The sequence below is a fragment of the Lipotes vexillifer genome, unplaced genomic scaffold (genome assembly GCF_000442215.2).
Source record: "Lipotes vexillifer unplaced genomic scaffold, Lipotes_vexillifer_v1.1 scaffold180, whole genome shotgun sequence".
Classification (NCBI taxonomy): Eukaryota; Metazoa; Chordata; class Mammalia; order Artiodactyla; family Lipotidae; genus Lipotes; species Lipotes vexillifer.
The window spans coordinates 2,753,845-2,772,548 of NW_006796149.1; the positions used below are offsets into that span (position 1 = coordinate 2,753,845).

The window sequence follows — 18,704 nt, forward strand, 5'->3', positions numbered from 1 at the left end:
CTATTCTCTGTGTCTATATTTGTACTATTATACTGTGAAATTTGTTCCCATTTTTCTATATTTGGAATCTTTCCAATAAGCAGTACTAGCTCTTCCTCAAGGCCTTTCCCAGAAACTTCAGTCTGTTGGATCTCTTATTTTCTGCAACCACCTTGTAATAATTATCTATGCTATGTTCTATAAGTTTCTGTATTCTGTGAGCTTTTCTTTATTGTATTTTTAATTATTTCATATGTACTAACAACACTAACAGCTAACACTTACATAGCGCTTACTGTGTGCCAGATATTCTTAGTAGTTTATAAATACTTACTTATTTAATCCTTGCAACAACCCTGTGAAGTGGGTACTGTTATTATCCTCACTTTGCAGATGAGGAAACTGGAACAGAAAGGTTATTAACTTGCTTAAGTTGTGGGACCAAAATATAAACCCAGACACTAAGTCTTGATACTTGTTGAGGGTGAGCCAAAGTTCACATAGCACACCTCCCCCCAGCACAGAGCACCCATAGTATTAATACTGCCTCGAATCACACTGGTTTTGGGGAGGCTTTATCCCAGTTCTGCAGCAGGTCTGGTGCCAAGGAGTGGTGTTGAAGAAAGTGAGTTCCTGATTAAGCGGCATGCCCATAAGAGGGTCTGTGAAGAGGAAGAGTTCCCAATCTGCACTAACAGCCTCCCCGTCTCTGTCAGCCTTAGCCTTCATTTAATTAGGCTTCTTTAAACTTAGCCCTATACAATTACTTAGAGGTCTCATAAAAGGCCTGATATCAAGTTTTTGTAGCACAAGTTTTATTTTTAGTACTTGTATTTGAATATGGTCATGTCTGATTGGGGAATCCAAACCAAATTATAAGGCTAATATGTGAAGGTTTATTTTAAGGATTACTGGAAAAGCTACCATGCTCCACCCCCTGCCCTCCTGCCTTCCATTGCCCACCTGCTGTCGCTACCCTGCAGCCCACATCCCCCTCTTCACCCCTAACAGTAATATAAAGTGAGTTGTGCTGTTCTCTCTTTAGGAAAGTGGGGTGGAATATCGAAAAACTAAGTAGTTCCTAATGTTAGGATTGTAAGAGAGAGGAGGCAGTAGTTCAAATATGAACCATAAAAGTGCTGCAGAGGTATGTGCAGGGTGTATCAGTAGATGGTAAAAAAGCCTTATAGGCTAAAAGGAAGATCAGCATTCCACTGAGATTTTTTTTTTTTTAGATAATTATAAGAAATATATCCAAATAGTCCTAATATTAAAAATATTCTTCTCCTTCTCTAAAAGTGATGTATAGCTCATGACTAAGAGGATATGTGCTCTTAGTGTATGGATCACTGCATAGTGTATGGATCTGTAGTGTATAGATCACTGCTTAAGTCCTCATGGTTAGCTCGGGCTAGAATCTGTGGTGTGGGAATTATTAAGAAGAGCAAACCCACTGCCCTCAAACTCTAGACCTAACTGGTTTTACTTTCATTTCTAAGGGTCTTGTCCATTAGAAGTTCTCTTTATTTTTATCATACAATAGTATCTCCCTATTCCTAAGTTTAATACAACATAAAACTACATTTTATAGTAGAGAAGACTATATTCAGGGAAGAAGAACCAACTACCAAAGACTTAGGGTTTGAAATCATAATCCTGGAAAGTTAATCTCTTGGAGCTTCAGTTTTCTCCTCTATAGAATGGACAGGAGGATGATAATGTACATCACAGGGTTACTGTGAGAATTGCTCTAACATTGCTACCTCATCTCTCACCCCTCCACCAGGTACACTCTGCAAAAACTAAAATTGGTGACTTGCAGGTCCCCAAACTAGAAGAGACTTGCTTTCATTCTATCTCATCCTGTTCTTCCAACTCTTTCATCTGGTTCATCCTTTAAGATTCAGTTTAGGCATCACCTCTTTTACTTTCTCTTTGTTGCAGGTTTTGTTCCTTCTATGCCATTTTCATAATAACCTAGTTCTACCTCATCACACTTCTTTGCACTTACTTTTCAGTCCTCTGCTTTAGACTATCAACTCTCTAAGAGTAAAGTCTTGTATGTCTTGTTCATTTTTTTATGCTTTTGATGTCAAGCATGTTGCCTGGTATGTATTCCTTGATAGGTAGGTAGAAGGAAAAGAGGGAGGAATAAATAAGCTGGTATATGTGAAAGCATTTTGTAAACTATAAAGTGCTATGCACATGTTTTTGTCATTTTGTATTTATTCCTTAATGATGTATTTTTAATACATTCTAAATGTCCATTTTTAGAAAGCCTTGATCCTGCTAATGTAATTCTTAGATATTGGCTATATTGTTACAGCATTCAGGGACAGCATCTTCTGTTACAGGATTATATTTTCCATGTTGTTTTCCAACAATTTAATTAATTAGGCTTAACTCAACAGGTTTATTAATCTGTAATTACTTCACATCTGTTTATTAAAAATATATATTTCACTCACATGTGGCTCCATAATGTCTACCTCAGTCTTTATTGTTTCACATTTATAATGAAAATAAAACCCTCTCCATCATACTGAAAATAGATTGACTATTGTTTCTTCTTCTTGGAATCTGTACTGAAAATAAACACCTCTAATTTTATTAGCATGGTAGGAGCTTAATATTTAATACAAAATTATGCATGTATTAATACCTCTTTTCCGGTCTTTTAATGTCAAGGATATTGGATTCCGACTCGACTCACTACATACCATCCTGCAACAGGAAGTCCTGTTACAAGAGGATGTGGAACTGATTGAGCTACTTGATCCCAGTGTCCTGTCTACAGGGCAACCTCAACAACAGGAAAATGGACACCTTCCAACACTTTGCTCCCTGGCGACCCCTAATATTTGGTACTGTCCAGAAAACATCTATCTGTTGCTTACATACAGAGTATTACCAGAGGAAGTCCATCATCACGCTCTCCATTATAAAGGCATTATAAACATTTTAGCATTTTAATTAATGTAATGATATGCCAGAGGTTAAAAAAAAAAAGTCCCTTTCTAAAGTAAATACTATTTCAAGTGAAGGTGGAAGAAATATCCAGTTTGATTATTATATACTTTCAACTCAGTATAGTTAGTGCTGTGTTTAACAACCCAATAAGCAGGTATAACATATGCCAAAAAAAAAATCTCTCTTACCCATATACCTATACACATGTGCTCATGAAGGCCTAGCCAGTGCTTTATGTTTCTTTACCATTAAAAGATTATGTAATAATTACATTGTAGAGGCACCAAGGATAGGACATGGGGCATGGAGGTAAACAGTTGATTCCTGCTTTGTTGGGTGAGAAGAGATCATAGACAATAGACAATTCAAACTATCTTAAAACTTGTCAACCACTTAAAGTATTTGGGTCTAATGTAGAAGTCTCAGGCCATAATCTGTTAAAAAGAAATATATATGTATAGTAAAAAGGGATTATATATACAGAACTGTTAATATCCTCTTCCTACTAAAGTATGAGTTTATTAAATGAACTAAATTATTGCTCGAAATGTTCAAGTTATATGGGCAATTACATTCATTGGCCTCAGTGTGCTGAATTTATCTGTCTTTCCTGTCACATTGACAAATGCTTCATATTGTAATAGATAGCAAAGTATGATGTTTTCCAAATATGTAGTCACTCAGATATCATGATAAAGTAAAGCATCTTATCCTTTAAAAATATAAGAACTTAAGGAGCTGCTAGAAGGAAGCATAGGTTTTAAGAATTTTATAACTTTATATTCAAGTTTTCTTTGACCTCAAATGTCATTAAGCAATTCTGAGCCCTATAAATACGTTATAGACTTTGCTATAAATACATAAAAGTATATGATGAGATTTTGCTTTATGATATTACCAATATTGTCTAACAGTAAAAGATTCCAAGGGAAATTAGGGCAGGCAAATATTTATTAAGAAGCATTCTTACATTTTCTTTATAGTTTGACTATATAACTGTCTTCAAGTAGTGTTGATGTTGTTTTTCGGATATCCTCAGATACAGCTCCCCTATATTTACCTCTTTCTTATATTTTCACATTTTCATCTAAGCCTTCATTGCTTGAATGATGTATGTTAGTCGGTAGATTTGTAATTGACCTAAATTTTAAAAATTTCATACATATTTTGACTTCAGTTAAAGCAGTGTAAAAATACAAAGCTTGTCCATATTACGGTCTGCAATAAATATGTACATTCCAGAATTGTGGTGATGGTTATTTAAAATTAATGATAAAATAAAAAATAAAATTAATGATAAAATAAAATAAGATGGGGCTTCCCTGGTGGCGCAGTGGTTGAGAGTCTGCCTGCTGATGCAGGGGACACGGGTTCGTGCCCTGGTCTGGGAAGATCCCACATGCCGCGGAGTGGCTGGGCCCATGAGCCATGGCCACTGAGCCTGCGCGTCCGGAGCCTGTGCTGTGCAACGGGAGAGGCCACAACAGTGAGAGGCCCGCCGACCGCCAAAAAAAAAAAAAAAAAAAATTAAAATAAAATAAAATAAGATGACTTTATTCAAAGCAATTACTCATGAAGTATATATTATTTCTAATTGGAAAAATGCTTATATTTTCTTGAGGTATTATATGTTTTTGCACAGATAATTAAAGTCTAATTTTAGGGGAAAAGACCTCATGATATCTCCGAATATTAAAGGTTTTTAGTATTAAAAATTAGTAAAACTTAAAGTTTTTTAAAATTTTATATTTGTAAAATCAGATTTTAAAATCTGTAATTTGTTTTTAGGTTAAAGAGCACATATCTTAAAAAAAAAAAAAAAAAAAGGTTTTTTCAGAAGATACCTATTTATGTCCTTTACCTAAACTGATTAGCTCTAGACAGTGGGTGTCTAGCAACTAGATAGTGGTGCTAGATATTTTTTAACTGTTTCATATTACTTTTTTAAATGTCATATTTTATAAAGTCATACTTTATAAAGAAGCTAGCATTTTATCTATTTTAGGAAACCTGAATTGCTGACTAAAGTAACTCATCTTTCTCTGGACTGATGGATATCATTTTTTTGGCTTTTCTATTCTAGGGATGTCTCAGTGCTATTTGCCTTCATTAGTTTGCTCATTATGCTTCCCACTTGGTGGATTGTATCTTCCTGGCTGCTATGGGGAGTGATTCTATTTGTTTATCTGATCATAAGAGCCTTGAGATTATGGAGGACAGCAAAACTACAAATAACCCTAAAAAAATACAATGTCCATTTGGAAGATATAGCAACAAATAGCCGAGGGTTTACTAACCTCGTGAGAAAAGCTTTACGTCTCATTCAAGAAACTGAAGTCATTTCCAGAGGATTTACACTGTGAGTTCATTTTTCATTTTATTTTTTAAATCTTTTCTACTACATAGTTAAATTAGAATGTTTATTACCTATTTTCATTTTTGTTTTGCATTTACAGAAAAAACTAGGTTTCTCTTTAGCACTTATTAAAGTCTGTTAACTGCTAAGTGAAGGAATAAATACATTATATATTAGATTTAATAAGTGGTATGATTCTTTTTTCTACTTTGAGAAACCAAAGTGCTTTGAGAATCGTGATTATTTCTGTGTGTTACCATGTGATTACATAAGATAACATAGAGAGAGGATCCTCACATGCAGTAGTTACCCAATAAATACTTGTTCTCTTTACTCACCGTCAGATGCTTTCTTTACTCAGTTTACATGATAGATGTGTCTGATAAGAATTCATTTTGAAAACTCTTGCAATGTATTAATAATATTCTTTAGGTTAATATTAGTAGATATTTTGGCACTGATACTCTCAGATACTCTCACTGATATTTAGTATGGGAAATTAAATATTCAGCAGTCTAGCTGTAAGTGTATTAAGCTACCAGATGGATAGACTAATTATTCTCTTATTAAAGGGAAAACACCAATCATGTTCCATATTCTATGCCAGACAATTTTGCATACAACTAAAGGCATACAATTATAAGCGGTAGAGCAAATGTTCAGGTTCATTCGTTCTGCCTCAAAAGCTTATTTCCCATACACTAGGCTGCCAGCTAAGCACTTACAGATGACAGTTGTAGTATAATATATTTAATAATTTATATAATGTCTGCAACCTATAGGTGGGAGAAAGTAAGTATATGGCAGAGAATAATTGTTGCTCTTAATTGGTTGTATCTGGAAAGTCATGAAAAGAGGGGGGCAGAAGAACCTTGGGTAGTCATTGCATCCTCCACTCTGCTCACTCTAGAGTAGTACCTAAACAATCTTGACATAAAAGCTGTATTTGGAATATCATGAAACAACAGGAAAGTAGAAGTCTCCAGTAATCCTCTCATTCTTCACTCTGTTGTGTTCTGGAACAGTGTTGTAAACTCCAGAGACATGAGAGAGATTTTATAACTTCTCTTTCTGCTTAATTCAAAATGTAACAGTCCTTAGTCTGTTAATTTTGGTCCTTCCATTGTAGTTAAAGTCCACTTTTGTTGATAGAGCGTAGCAAATATTGAGTGTCAAATTTTAAAAGTTAAAAATCGTACTAAGTAAGTAATATAGCTCCTTTTCATTCTGGACTTGCACAAGAGGACTGACAGGTTAAGCAAAGTGGCTCTGTGTCCAATTAATGCTTAGGCCTGTATAGAGGATTCTGTGTCTTTTGTCACTGTCCCACTTTTACCCATATGTCTAGAATTGGCATGAAGAGCTAAAATGGGCCCGTTAGGCATGATTTCCCTCTGGATTATGACTTCTGTCTATTCAAATGCAGACAGACAGAAAAATTTTTGGAACAATTGTACTTCACTTGTCTCCATCTAACTGGAAAATGGATTGAAAAGATTATGAGGGATAATAAACTTTGAATCATAATTTTTTAGAAATATTTTCATTTTTAAAACTGAGTTAGTAAAATGGAACACAAACGATAGTGTCCATATATTGAAAATATTAGTGCTGTTGTATTCTGCCTCAACTTTTCCTCTCTAGCAAATAATTTAACCCTTCTTTGCCTCATTTCTTTATTTTAAAATAAGCCTATCTGTCATTGTCCTGTTTTTTATAGATTTTTAATGCCTGAATATGTTTAGTTTGGTTTAACATTTTTTTAAGTTATGAGTTAGATGTCTTATTTTACAAATTTGTGGTTATAGTGTAAGAAATTTATAAATTCCAAATACTTTGTTTTACTATTAGGAGAGGTTTCTAGTTAGGTGAAAAACTTATTGCCTGGAAAACTATGTAATATGAAATCACTCATAGTTTCATTTATAAAAGCATAATACATTACATGGTGTTGTTGCAAATAGGTACTCCCCATTTATCTTTGGAAAAGTGCTTATGAAATGTGCCTCCTCTTGAACAGTTTTGAGAGTAGCTATGCTACTATGTAGTAACCCTTACTTTGCCTTTCTACTTGCATTCCCCTGTTGGCCACTGGTCCTGTTATCTTTCTGCGTCCCCTACTTCATTTTGAGTAGGTAAGTGCCAGTGGCTGCAGGTGGGTAAGTCATTTTACCCTACTTTTATGAATGTACAGAATGTATTTCTATACAGTATTTGATTGTTCTGTACAAATGACCAAAAATACGATTGATGAACATATGTAAATGCATATTAAGAATGTGAAAGTGTTTATAATTAAGGCTTTCATACTTACTGTAGACAGGTTTTGAAAACTAAATGTAAAGTAGTACCACTTTAGTATATTCTGGCAGATAGAGTGTCTATATCAAAAAGTTACAGTTTCTTACATAAATATTCCTACAGTTCTACTATATTTCAATTAAAATTTGTTGTTTCCCCATATCAGAGGAAGCCTTTATTCTTTGAGATTTTAAATTTTCATTTGTCTTTTTTCTGGTGGCTATATATGTGTCAGGGAAATATCTATTTATGAGACCTGAGTTGGGATATTTATAAGCATTTTCTAATGAAAATCATGAAAAAGGAATTTTTTTCCTAAGTTTAATAGAATTGTGGATTTAGAAAACAAAAACTTTAGGACACCTGTACAGTTGTATCACATTTTACTTTTCAAGTTTGCTTGACAGGGTCAGTGCTGCTTGCCCATTTAATAAAGCTGGACAGCATCCCAGTCAGCATCTCATCGGTCTTCGGAAAGCTGTCTACAGAACTGTAAGAGCCAACTTTCAAGCAGCAAGGCTAGCTACCCTATATATGCTGAAAAAATATCCTTTTCTGTCTATATGTAAGAATAAACAATGTTTCCAGAGTCCTGAATATAGATATCATAGCTGCATCCTATAAATGTTAACTGTAAGCTGAAATTGCCTATTTTGAAGCTGATTTCCATCATCACTTCTATTTTAAAACTAAGGGAATGACAATAATAGACAGGAAGAAAGTTCTGCTCTTATGTGGCTCATTTTTAACAAGGAAAACACTTGAAGTCCCTCCCTTCACTGGTCCAAAGAATAAAGTCAAAAGAGCTTGGCTTCCCTAGGTCAGACATTTTTTCAAATTACTGAACATGACAAATTTGCGTCATGACATAGAAATAAACGGGCAACAGGAAATCCTTCCCCTTTCAAAAAACAGAGGCTCTAGGGTCAGATTGGCTGTCTAAATTTTGGCTGAATCAGTTACTGTGTAGGTGACCGTAAGCAAGTTTCTTCATTCTCTGTACCTTGCTTTATTTATTGGTAAACTGACAATAATAACAAAATCTTCCTGACTGCTTTTGTTAGACCAAATGAATTGGTGCATATAAACTGCTTAGGCAGTGTCTGGTATATAATAAGCACTTAAAGACTGCATGACAATAAGTCTGTCTCGTAAATTTACTAAATCAGGAAATTAGGTCTGTTAGAAAATAAAAGTGTATAAGATCTTTATTTTAGTTAAAATTTAGTTAGGTAAGTTATGAGTAAATGGGATGCAAAAACTGCTTTGTACCTTCAGTATGCTGAGTACTGTAACATTGATAAATATAATGCTTAAAAGTTTACAGAGTGCTTTATGTTCTATCATATCCTTATACAAACCTTTCCATCTAGATTTTCTTGTCTCCACTTTATGAGGAAACTAAATAAAATCTCTACTTTATATGGGATTTACCCAGTGTCACACAGTTAGTAAGAGGTGAAATTGAGTCTTGACTGTAGGACTTAGGACTTTAAACCTTTTCTATATATGTATAGATTCACTATATCTAGGTACACACACACACATACATACATACACATACTGTACTGTATTACCTCTTTGGAAACTGGGAGAAAGCACTTTCATTTTAGTCAAGAACTTGTCTATTCAATTTGTTTACTACCTAAATACCTGCCTGCAATGTGCTAGGAAGACAGAACAAAAACCTGTACTGCCAGGCTTCCCTGGTGGCGCAGTGGTTGAGAGTCCGCCTGCCGATGCAGGGGACACAAGTTCGTGCCCCGATCCGGGAGGATCCCACATACCGCGGAGCGGCTGGGCCAGTGAGCCATGGCCGCTGAGCCTGCACGTCCGGAGCCTGTGCTCCGCAACGGGAGAGGCCACAACAGTGAGAGGCCCACATACGGCAAAAAAAAAAAAACCTGTACTGCCTTTTAAAGACTTTTGAGTATAGTCAGTAGATATTCATAATATAGTATAAGTGCCCAGGGTGCCTTCCAGCATAGCAGGACAATGTACTTGACCTGTGACTTCTGTGAAGACCCAGAAGGCTTTCAGGGAAGCGACACCTGAGTTGACCCTCAAGGAATGAGTAGGAGTTGACCTTGAGGATAAAAGTGTGCATTGCAAGTAGAAGGAAGAAAAGATATAGAAGGAAACAGAGATGTGACAGTGTGGAATGTTAACTGCAAGCAGTTATTCATTCAGTGAATAATTATGCCAAGCAGTTTGCTAGTCACTAGATATACAGTGGTCCACATAATAGACATGGTCCCTGCCTCGGGGAGCCTATAGTTTAGTGAGGGATTGGGAGTGAGGTGGGCTGAGAGGGCCCTAACAAAGATTGCAGATGGTATGAATTCCGTGGGCCAGTCACTTATCTAGATACTGGGATCCTAGCAGTGAACAAGATAGACAAGATCCTTGTTCTTACGGAGTTTGCCTTCTAGTAGATGATATAATTAATAAAAACTGAACAGAATATTTTCAGATATTTGCTATAAAGGGGAAAAACCCCAGGGGAATAGGATAGACAGTGATTGGTGGGTTGCTGTTTTTGATTGGATGATAGGGGAAGGCCTGCAATTTAAACTTAGATTTGAGATGGAGCTCCAGTCAGATGGGCCAGCGAGTATAAAGATCTTGTGGCAGGAGTGAATTTAGTAAGATTGGAATATAGAAAAAGGACCATCATACTCGAAGACTGCAGCACAGTAAGTTGGGAGTCAGAGTATGAGATGAGATTCAGACATAGGCAGGGGCTGGATAATATTCTCCATATAAGAAACCTTAAGGAATTAAAAAAGTATCCACCAACTATTTCTTTGGAAAGACCAGTAAGTTATATAAACCCTCGTGTGCCTGATCAAAGTAAAAAGTAGAAATATACAAGATTAGTAATGAGAACAGAGCAAGAAATCAAAATTATTATAAGGGGATAGTTTTGTAACTTTGTGGCCACAACTTTGAAACTGTAGGGGGAAATGGATCATTTCATATCAAAACACAAATCTCTAAAACTGACCAAGAAGAATTCAGACACTGGAGATTAATAAAAAGAATTCCATTAAAAAAAAAGAAAGCACCTGGTTATATATGTAAACAATGGAAAATGTGCAGCTGTAAAAAAGTGATAAAAGGTCTTGATGCACTATTGTGGAATGATCTCCAAATTATGTTGTTAAATGAAAAAAAAAAGCAAAGTGCACAGAGCAGTATTTATACTACCCTTCCATTTGTGCATAGAAGGGATTGTATATATGAGGGGATAAATAAGAGTGTGCATGTGTATATACACATATATATATATATCCCCACATACACACACATTTATATTTGGACTTCCTTTTATGTATGTACATAACCATAAAATATTTTGAAGTATACACTAGATACTGGTAACAGTGATTGCCTTTGCCTTTGGGTAGGTGAACTAGGTGGCTAAGGGATAGAGGTAGGAAGCAGTATTTATTATACCCCTTAATACCTTATAAATTTTTAATCCTGTGAATATATTACTTATTCAGAAACTAAGTGAATGAAAAAATGTTTAACTACCTGGTCCAGATGGTTTTGTAGTTTAAAAAAAAAAAAAAAAAAAAAAACTATTTCAGGGGCTTCCCTGGTGGCGCAGTGGTTGAGTCTGCCTGCCGATGCAGGGGACACGGGTTCGTGCCCCGGTCTGGGAAGATCCCACATGCCGCAGAGCGGCTGGGCCTGTGAGCCATGGCTGCTGAGCCTGCGCGTCCGGAGCCTGTGCTCCGCAATGGGAGAGGCCACAACAGTGAGAGTCCCGTGTACAGCAAAGAAAAAAAAAAAAACTATTTCAGACCATAGAAAAGTTTAGATAGAAAGCTACAGTACATCATTTTATTTATGCAGATACTATAATCTCAGTTCCAAATAAAAACCAATCTCACAAATAGTAGATTCCACCTAGTACTATATCAAAAGATTATTATAATACAACAAAATAGGGATATGTTATAAATGCATGAAGAGTTCAATTATCAAGAATTGTATGGATATAATTCTTTACAAAAACAATGAAAGAGGAGGAAATCACATAGTAATGTTGATAGATGCGCATGAGGAAGAGGAAGGCAGAAACAGCAGCAGTCTATGTCAACAACCTAGATGGAACAGGCTTAGTGTTACTTACATCAGTAGTTTATGTTTTCAGGTAACAGTCAGGTAATGATGTCCTGCAGTGTGCAGACTTGGAGGAAAAGAGGAAGTATTTGCTGTAGAGTGGTGAGGGCCTGAGCCATGATACAATAAAGTACATAATACAGTTTAAAAAGGTAGATGCGAAAAGTAACTAAATTATTACTTTAGCGCTTGTGAAGAGTTGAACTTTTAATTCTCCAGCTATAAAGACATTTTATTCTCAAGTATCCTGTAAGATTTGAGGTATATTAATATATTAGATTTTAAGATTAGTTTCTTTTTTAAAAAACTGATGTAAATCTCCTCAAAGTTCAGAACAAAGATAAGTAAAGGTAATTTTGGACAGTTTTATTGTACTCTTTATGCTTTAATGAAAAGGCTTTGTTGATTGCCTTAACCTAATTTAACCTACCCCCTGAACTCTGAGAGTGACAATGTAACCAACTACATCTGTGTGGTGCCTTTTAAGGAGCTGGGCCTTGGACTTAGTGAAGAGCAGATTTCAGAAGAAGAAGCACATAACCTTACAGATGGCTTCAGCCTGCCTGCATTGAAGGTAATCCATTCATGGATGAGAAGGGCTGAAGAAAAGATAGATGCATTTGGATTGTGCCTGTGCTTTCTGAACATAAATGGTGCACCTGTTTCTTTTGTTGTCTGCTGGATACCATTACCATAATAGCCTTACTGATGTTTTTGAAACTGCCTTTAAAGAGGGACAGCACTGTGAAGATTGGATGAAGAGTGGGAATTCCCTGGTGGTCCAGTGGTTAGGACTCTGCGCTTCCACTGCAGGGGACGCAGATTCCATCCCTAGTCAGGGAACCAAGATACCACATGCTATGCAGTGCAGCCATAAATAAATGAATCAATGAATGAATAGAGGAGATCCTTACGTTCTGATATTGAAATACTTTAAATTCTTACTGTAGGCATTTCTTGTATTAAATTAGAGTTTGAAGATAAATGAGTTTAGTAGGAACACAATATATGAGTGATTTTATTTACTAGCCATTTGTTTCAACAAACATGGGTAAAAAACATACAAGATCAGCATCTTTCCTTGGAAAATCTCCAAAATTCTTACATAGAACAAGAATTTTTTCATATATTAAAAACCACATAAAAGGATATATTTGACTACATAAGAATTAAACTTCTAAACTTTAAATGCTGTATATATATTTTTTTTAATTTTATTTATTTATTTTTGGCTGCGTTGGGTCTTCGTTGCTGCACGTGGGCTTTCTCTAGTTGCGGCGAGCAGGGGCTACTCTTCATTGCGGTGCGCGGGCTTCTCACTGTGGTGGCTTCTCCTGTTGTGGAGCACAGGCTCTAGGCTTGCGGGCTCAGTAATTGTGGCTCGTGGGCTCTAGAGCGCAGGCTCAGTAGTTGTGGCGCATGGGCTTCGTTGCTCCGCGGCACGTGGGATCTTCCCGGACCAGGGCTTGAACCGGTGTTCCCTGCATTGGCAGATTGATTCTATTTTTGTTTTGTTTGTTTGTTTGTTTGTTTGTTTATGGCTGCATTGGGTCTTCATTGCTGCGTGCAGGCTTTCTCTAGTTGTGGTAAGGGGGGGCTACTCTTCGTTGCGGTGCACAGGCATTTCTCATTGCAGTGGCTTCTCTAGTTGCTGAGCACAGGCTATAGGCGCATGGGCTTCAGTAGTTGCAGGACATGGGCTCGGTAGTTGTGGCTCACGGGCTCTAGAGCACAGGCTCAGTAGTTGTGGTGCATGGGCTTTGTTGCTCCGCGGCATGTGGGATATTCCCAGACCAGGGCTCAAACCCGTGTCCCCTGCATTGGCAGGCGGATTCTTAACCACTGCACCACCAGAGAAGCCCCAAATGCTGTATACTTTAAATGTAAATAAGCTCAGGAAAAAAATTGTAGTGATTTATAAACAAAAGGCTTGAATTCTTTCTATATAAAGAGCACTAAGGTACGTGAAACCTATTGAAGATAGGTCAGGTGTATGAATTGCCAGTTCACAAAAACCAGAAATGGCCAATAAATGTGATAAAAATTTTCAGCCTTACTAGTATTTTGCCAAGGATATTGAAAGTTGATAATACTCATTGTCAGTGAAAATTCTGAGAGACCTCACACCAGTGGTCAAAGTATAAACTGCTTCACTTTAGCTGTGAATACCAGTCTTCACAAAGGTATGTACCCTTTACGCCAGCAATCTTAAGCTCACAGATTCATCTCAGGAAGTAATCAAAGATATATGTTCATAATATTACTACAGCAGCAAATCTTCGAAATGAGTTAAAAGTTCAGTGAATTGAGATTGGTAATGAGATTTATGGTACATTCATTTAATGAACTGCTTTGGAGTTAGTAGTAGAAAAAAATAACACGAAAAAACATAAGTTAAAGCATCTTACAAAAACTAACTGTATGCATTGTAAGATTCCAGTAGTGTTTTTTAAAAGTCAAGCCAAATGTCTTTAAATTCCTTTTCAGTATTTAGCAAACTCCACTTAGATATTTTTTTATTTCTAGCCTTTAAACTTCACTTGATACCATGGAAATCAGTGCAAGTGTAGTTAACAGCATATTTTTCAAGATTCATTTTGTTTGGAACCGTATAAACTTTTACATCTTTAAAATTTTCAGATCCACGTAAAAGTTCTAGTTCTCCTGTTTGTTTTTCTTTCCAGTTACTTGAAATTTACCTTGATTTATTTTTAACCTCTTTCTAACCCATCTTAATAAATGGCATCATACAACTTATTAAGCTAGAAACCTGGGCACTATCCTTCTTATCCCTCTTTTTACCCTTCATGTATAAGCTATGAGTAGATTTTTGTGTTGGTTCCACCTTCAAAATACATTTCAAACTCATTCACTTTTTTTCATGTCATTTCCCACCATTCTAGTCCCAGCTGCCATCATTCTTACTGAGGCTGCTACAATAGTTTTCTTACTGGTTTCCTTAGTTCCCTAAAGTTTGTTTTAGAATGCAGTTTGACATTTAAAGTGCTTTAAAAATGATATATGCTTTAAATCAGTAATTCCACTTCTGCAAATCTTTCTTAAGGAAATGATTTCAAATATATTAAAGCTTTATATACCAGGTTGCTTATTAGCTTTGTTTATGATAGTGAAAAATGGAACACAGCCTAAATGTGCAGCAGTAGAGGAATAGTTGCGTGAATTACAGTATAAGTCCAACATGATGAACCATTGTATACCAGCTACAACTTGCTTATGAAGATTTTGTAAAAACTTGAAGAAACCAGTGAAACAATCAGGATACATAAATATATATTTAGTAACTCTGTGTTTAGAAAAAGACCATGAGAAAATACTAATATACCAATAGCTACTCTTTAGTGTGGTTGCACTATAGGTAATTCCATTTACTTCTAAATTCAGTATCATGACCATGCTTTACTCTATGGTGGAAATAAAGTTATTTTCAAAGAACAATTTGGGAGATTCTTAATGATGAAAAAGCAGGGACTTTGGAATTGAGCAGACATGGGTTTATATTTTAGCCCTGACACTGACTGGTCATTTGACCTTGAGTGAGTTGTTCTTTGAACTTACCTAATCTGTAAAAAGGAGTTACCATACCTGCCCTACAAGGTGTTAGATTAAATGAGAAAACATACAAAATACCTACAACAGGGCTTGTTATATAACAGTTAACCCAAAATGGTAATAGCTGTTACTTTTTTTTTTTTTTTTTTTTTTTTTTTTGCGGTATGCGGGCCTCTCACTGTTGTGGCCTCTCCCGTTGTGGAGCGCAGGCTCAGCGGCCATGGCTGACGGGCGCAGTCGCTCCGCGGCATGTGGGATCTTCCCGGACCGGGACACAAACCCGTGTCCCCTGCATCGGCAGGCGGACTCTCAACCACTGCGCCACCAGGGAAGCCCGAATAGCTGTTACTCTTTAAGAAGGATTTGGAGAAAGAATTATGGTCATATTTCTTAATTTCCCTTTTAACTTATTTTTTTGTTTACTCATCAAGATGTCTCAGTGATTTCCCTATTTCTTTATGCTTTTTAAAAAGCTTGTTAAATCCTGGATTATATTTTGGCCAAAGTACAGGCAGCAAAAAGAAACAGTGGGCCTCCTGGAGTCAGACTTTCTAGGTTTGACTCTCACCTGACTGCTAATGTGGACTTGAGCAAGTCGTTGTTTCTGCGTTCATAAAATGAGATAACCATAATGCTGATCACTAAAGGATTAAATATTTGCCAGTCCAATACCTGGGAGAGAGTAAGTGATTAATAAATGTTAGCTGATTTTTTAAATTGCATCTGACATGACCTACTCTAAACTGTGGGACTTGTTCGCTTGTTATCTCCCTACTCCACCACCAATGGTACTGGTTGTAGCTGGATCCTTTTTGCTCATCCATATTATTTTACAAGTCAGACAAACTTTAGTATTTTAATTCTGCTTTATTTTGACATATAACTAATCTATAACTAAACCTGATGATTGTGTTGCATTGTTACCAGGAATATCGGACTCCAAAAGAAGCCTATCTTGAGATTTACAGAGTTTATAAACTGCTGAAAATCCCTGTAATGTTCAAAAACTGTGTAGTGCCACCTTGTACAGTTGGCATTATATCCAGATAAAGAATTTTTAAATGGATTTTGTAAGTTAAATTTTAAAATTCTTTCTCAAAAGAGCAACACTAACTAAAGCTTTTTTAAAAATGTAGTGAAAGATGGTTTACAAATAAATCGGGGCCTCTTGTTTTCCTTTGTAATCTTCATTGTGTCCTCTAAAGAAAATACATTTTGGGGTTGTTTTTTTTTTAATTGTTCACATATCTTCCCTCAGGAGAACTTAGGAATTGCAAGTGTTGTATCTTTGAAAAGGAAAGAAACTTCCTAATTGCATCCTGAGGAGAGACATGTGAAATATCTAGTAGAGAGTCCTTATCCCTCTTTTTTCCTTAGTTTAAAACTTTAACTAGTTTTTTTATAAAATTATTATTATTATAAAGAGTGTATTTCCTGCTTTAAAAAACAAATCTGCATTTTGTGAAAATACTTTTTTATTTTTTGCCATGCTGCGCGTCTTACAGGATCTTAGTTCCCCGACCAGGGATCGAACTCGGGCCATAGCAGTGAAAGCACCGAGTCCTAACTACTGGACTGTCAGAGAATTCCCTGAAAATGCTTTATATCAAAATTTCCTAGTTGCCCATAAACTATGGTTATCCCCTCATCCAGGGCGGCTTCCCTTATTCAAAGAACAAACAGAAAAAAAATGTGTATTTCTGAGTTTTGGTTTAATTGGATAATATGGCAGTGATTAGATAATAAATTTGTCTTTTTTAAAATGGCAGTAAGCTATGTCAACTTGATTTTTTAATTGCTGTGGTCTGAAACTCTGGAATCATCCTTGTTAACACCTTTACTCGTAAACAGTCTGTCAAGAGATTCTGTCAGTTGTCTCACCGCTGCTTACCTCTTACCACGAACCACTATGGTATGAGCTACCATGTTAACTCCCACCTGGATTATTGCAGTAACCTCCTGTCTTCGCTTGTGCTCACCTCCCTATGATCTCTCAACACAGGATGATGTTGTTAAAGCTTAACTCAGATAATATTACTCTTCAGCTTAGAATCCTTCAGTGGCTCCCCATTTCTCTTAGAGTAAAAACCAGAGTTACTTCAGTAACTTCATCACTTACCACGCTCCCCCCTTGCTTACTATATCCCAGCCGCATGGACCTAGCTGTTCCTCAGATGTGCCAAGTATACTCCTACTACAGGACTTTGCACTTGAACCTTCTACTCCCTGGAACCCTTTCGTCATGGTGGCTCAGTTCCTTCAGATGAATTTAGAGACCCTCCTAGCCACCCCTCCTTCCCTTTGCTTCTCTCTCCCTCTTCTTCCCCTCACATACACACACACAAACCCACATTTGCTATTCCCCTTTTCTGCTGTATTTTCTCCATACCCCATCAGACAAGAAACTTATTTTACTTGTTAATATCTATTACTTCCCCTACTTGAATATAAGCTTCATCAGGGCAGGGATATTTTTCACTTTTGTTCTCTGCTGTATTATCAGCACCTAGAGTACTGCCTGGCACATCATAGGTGCTCAAGAAATATTTGGTGAATTAAAAAATAAAGGATAGGGCTTCCCTGGTGGCGCAGTGGTTGAGGGTCCGCCTGCCAATGCAGGGGACACGGGTTCGTGCCCCGGTCCGGGAAGATCCCACATGCGGCGGAGCGGCTGGGCCTGTGAGCCATGGCCGCTGAGCCTGCGCGTCCGGAGCCTGTGCTCCGCAACGGGAGAGGCCAAAACAGTGAGAGGCCCGCATACCACTAAAAAAATAATAATAAAATAAAAAAAATAAAATAAAAAATAAAGGATAAAGAAAATCATTTTAGTAACAAAATTTAATGGTTAAATAAGACTTGTGAGATACCTTGTATTTATATTTAAGAACCCCTAGATAGTGTATCTTCAGTGATTTAGAATTTTGGCCTTGCTCATTTAAAAAAAAAATGAGTTAATAGTAAAATAGGTTTACGTTAAATTATCTTAATTCATTATTTGCATAATTTTAAAATTCATTTAATAAAACAGTTTAAATAATGTCCATTTTCATGGTTATAAAAAATTGAAATCTAAATTATCCAGAGTGGTAAATTATCCTCTTTTTATTGTCTGCCAACTCCTGTTCAGACTACATTGTATTTGTTTGTTTGATATTGTCCTCTTGAATAGTACTATCTGGAGGAATCCTTTGCTGCCAGACTCTGGATGTGTCTTTTGAGAATGTGTGTTGTAGTTTTTCATGCCAGACATTCCTGAGTATGATCACTCTGGGACTGATTTTTATGTTTTTTCTTAGCTATTTCCTAGGCCAAAATAATCGTATAGTTTGAAGCCCAAACTCTGGCTCCATCAATGAGTTGTTTCTTTGGACTTACATAGGTCCATCATTCCTGC

At 36.4% G+C, this 18,704-nt stretch overlaps 1 protein-coding gene across 1 annotated transcript in view; it reads left to right on the forward strand.

The window, feature by feature from the left end:
- Positions 1-18,704, forward strand: part of VEZT (vezatin, adherens junctions transmembrane protein) — a 77,261-nt gene that overhangs the window by 41,130 nt on the left and 17,427 nt on the right. The window contains exons 4-7 of the mRNA XM_007468214.1: positions 2,668-2,843; positions 5,033-5,308; positions 8,014-8,151; positions 12,167-12,314. Coding sequence (XP_007468276.1) covers positions 2,668-2,843; positions 5,033-5,308; positions 8,014-8,151; positions 12,167-12,314 — 738 coding nt within the window. The remainder of the gene's footprint in view (positions 1-2,667; positions 2,844-5,032; positions 5,309-8,013; positions 8,152-12,166; positions 12,315-18,704) is intronic.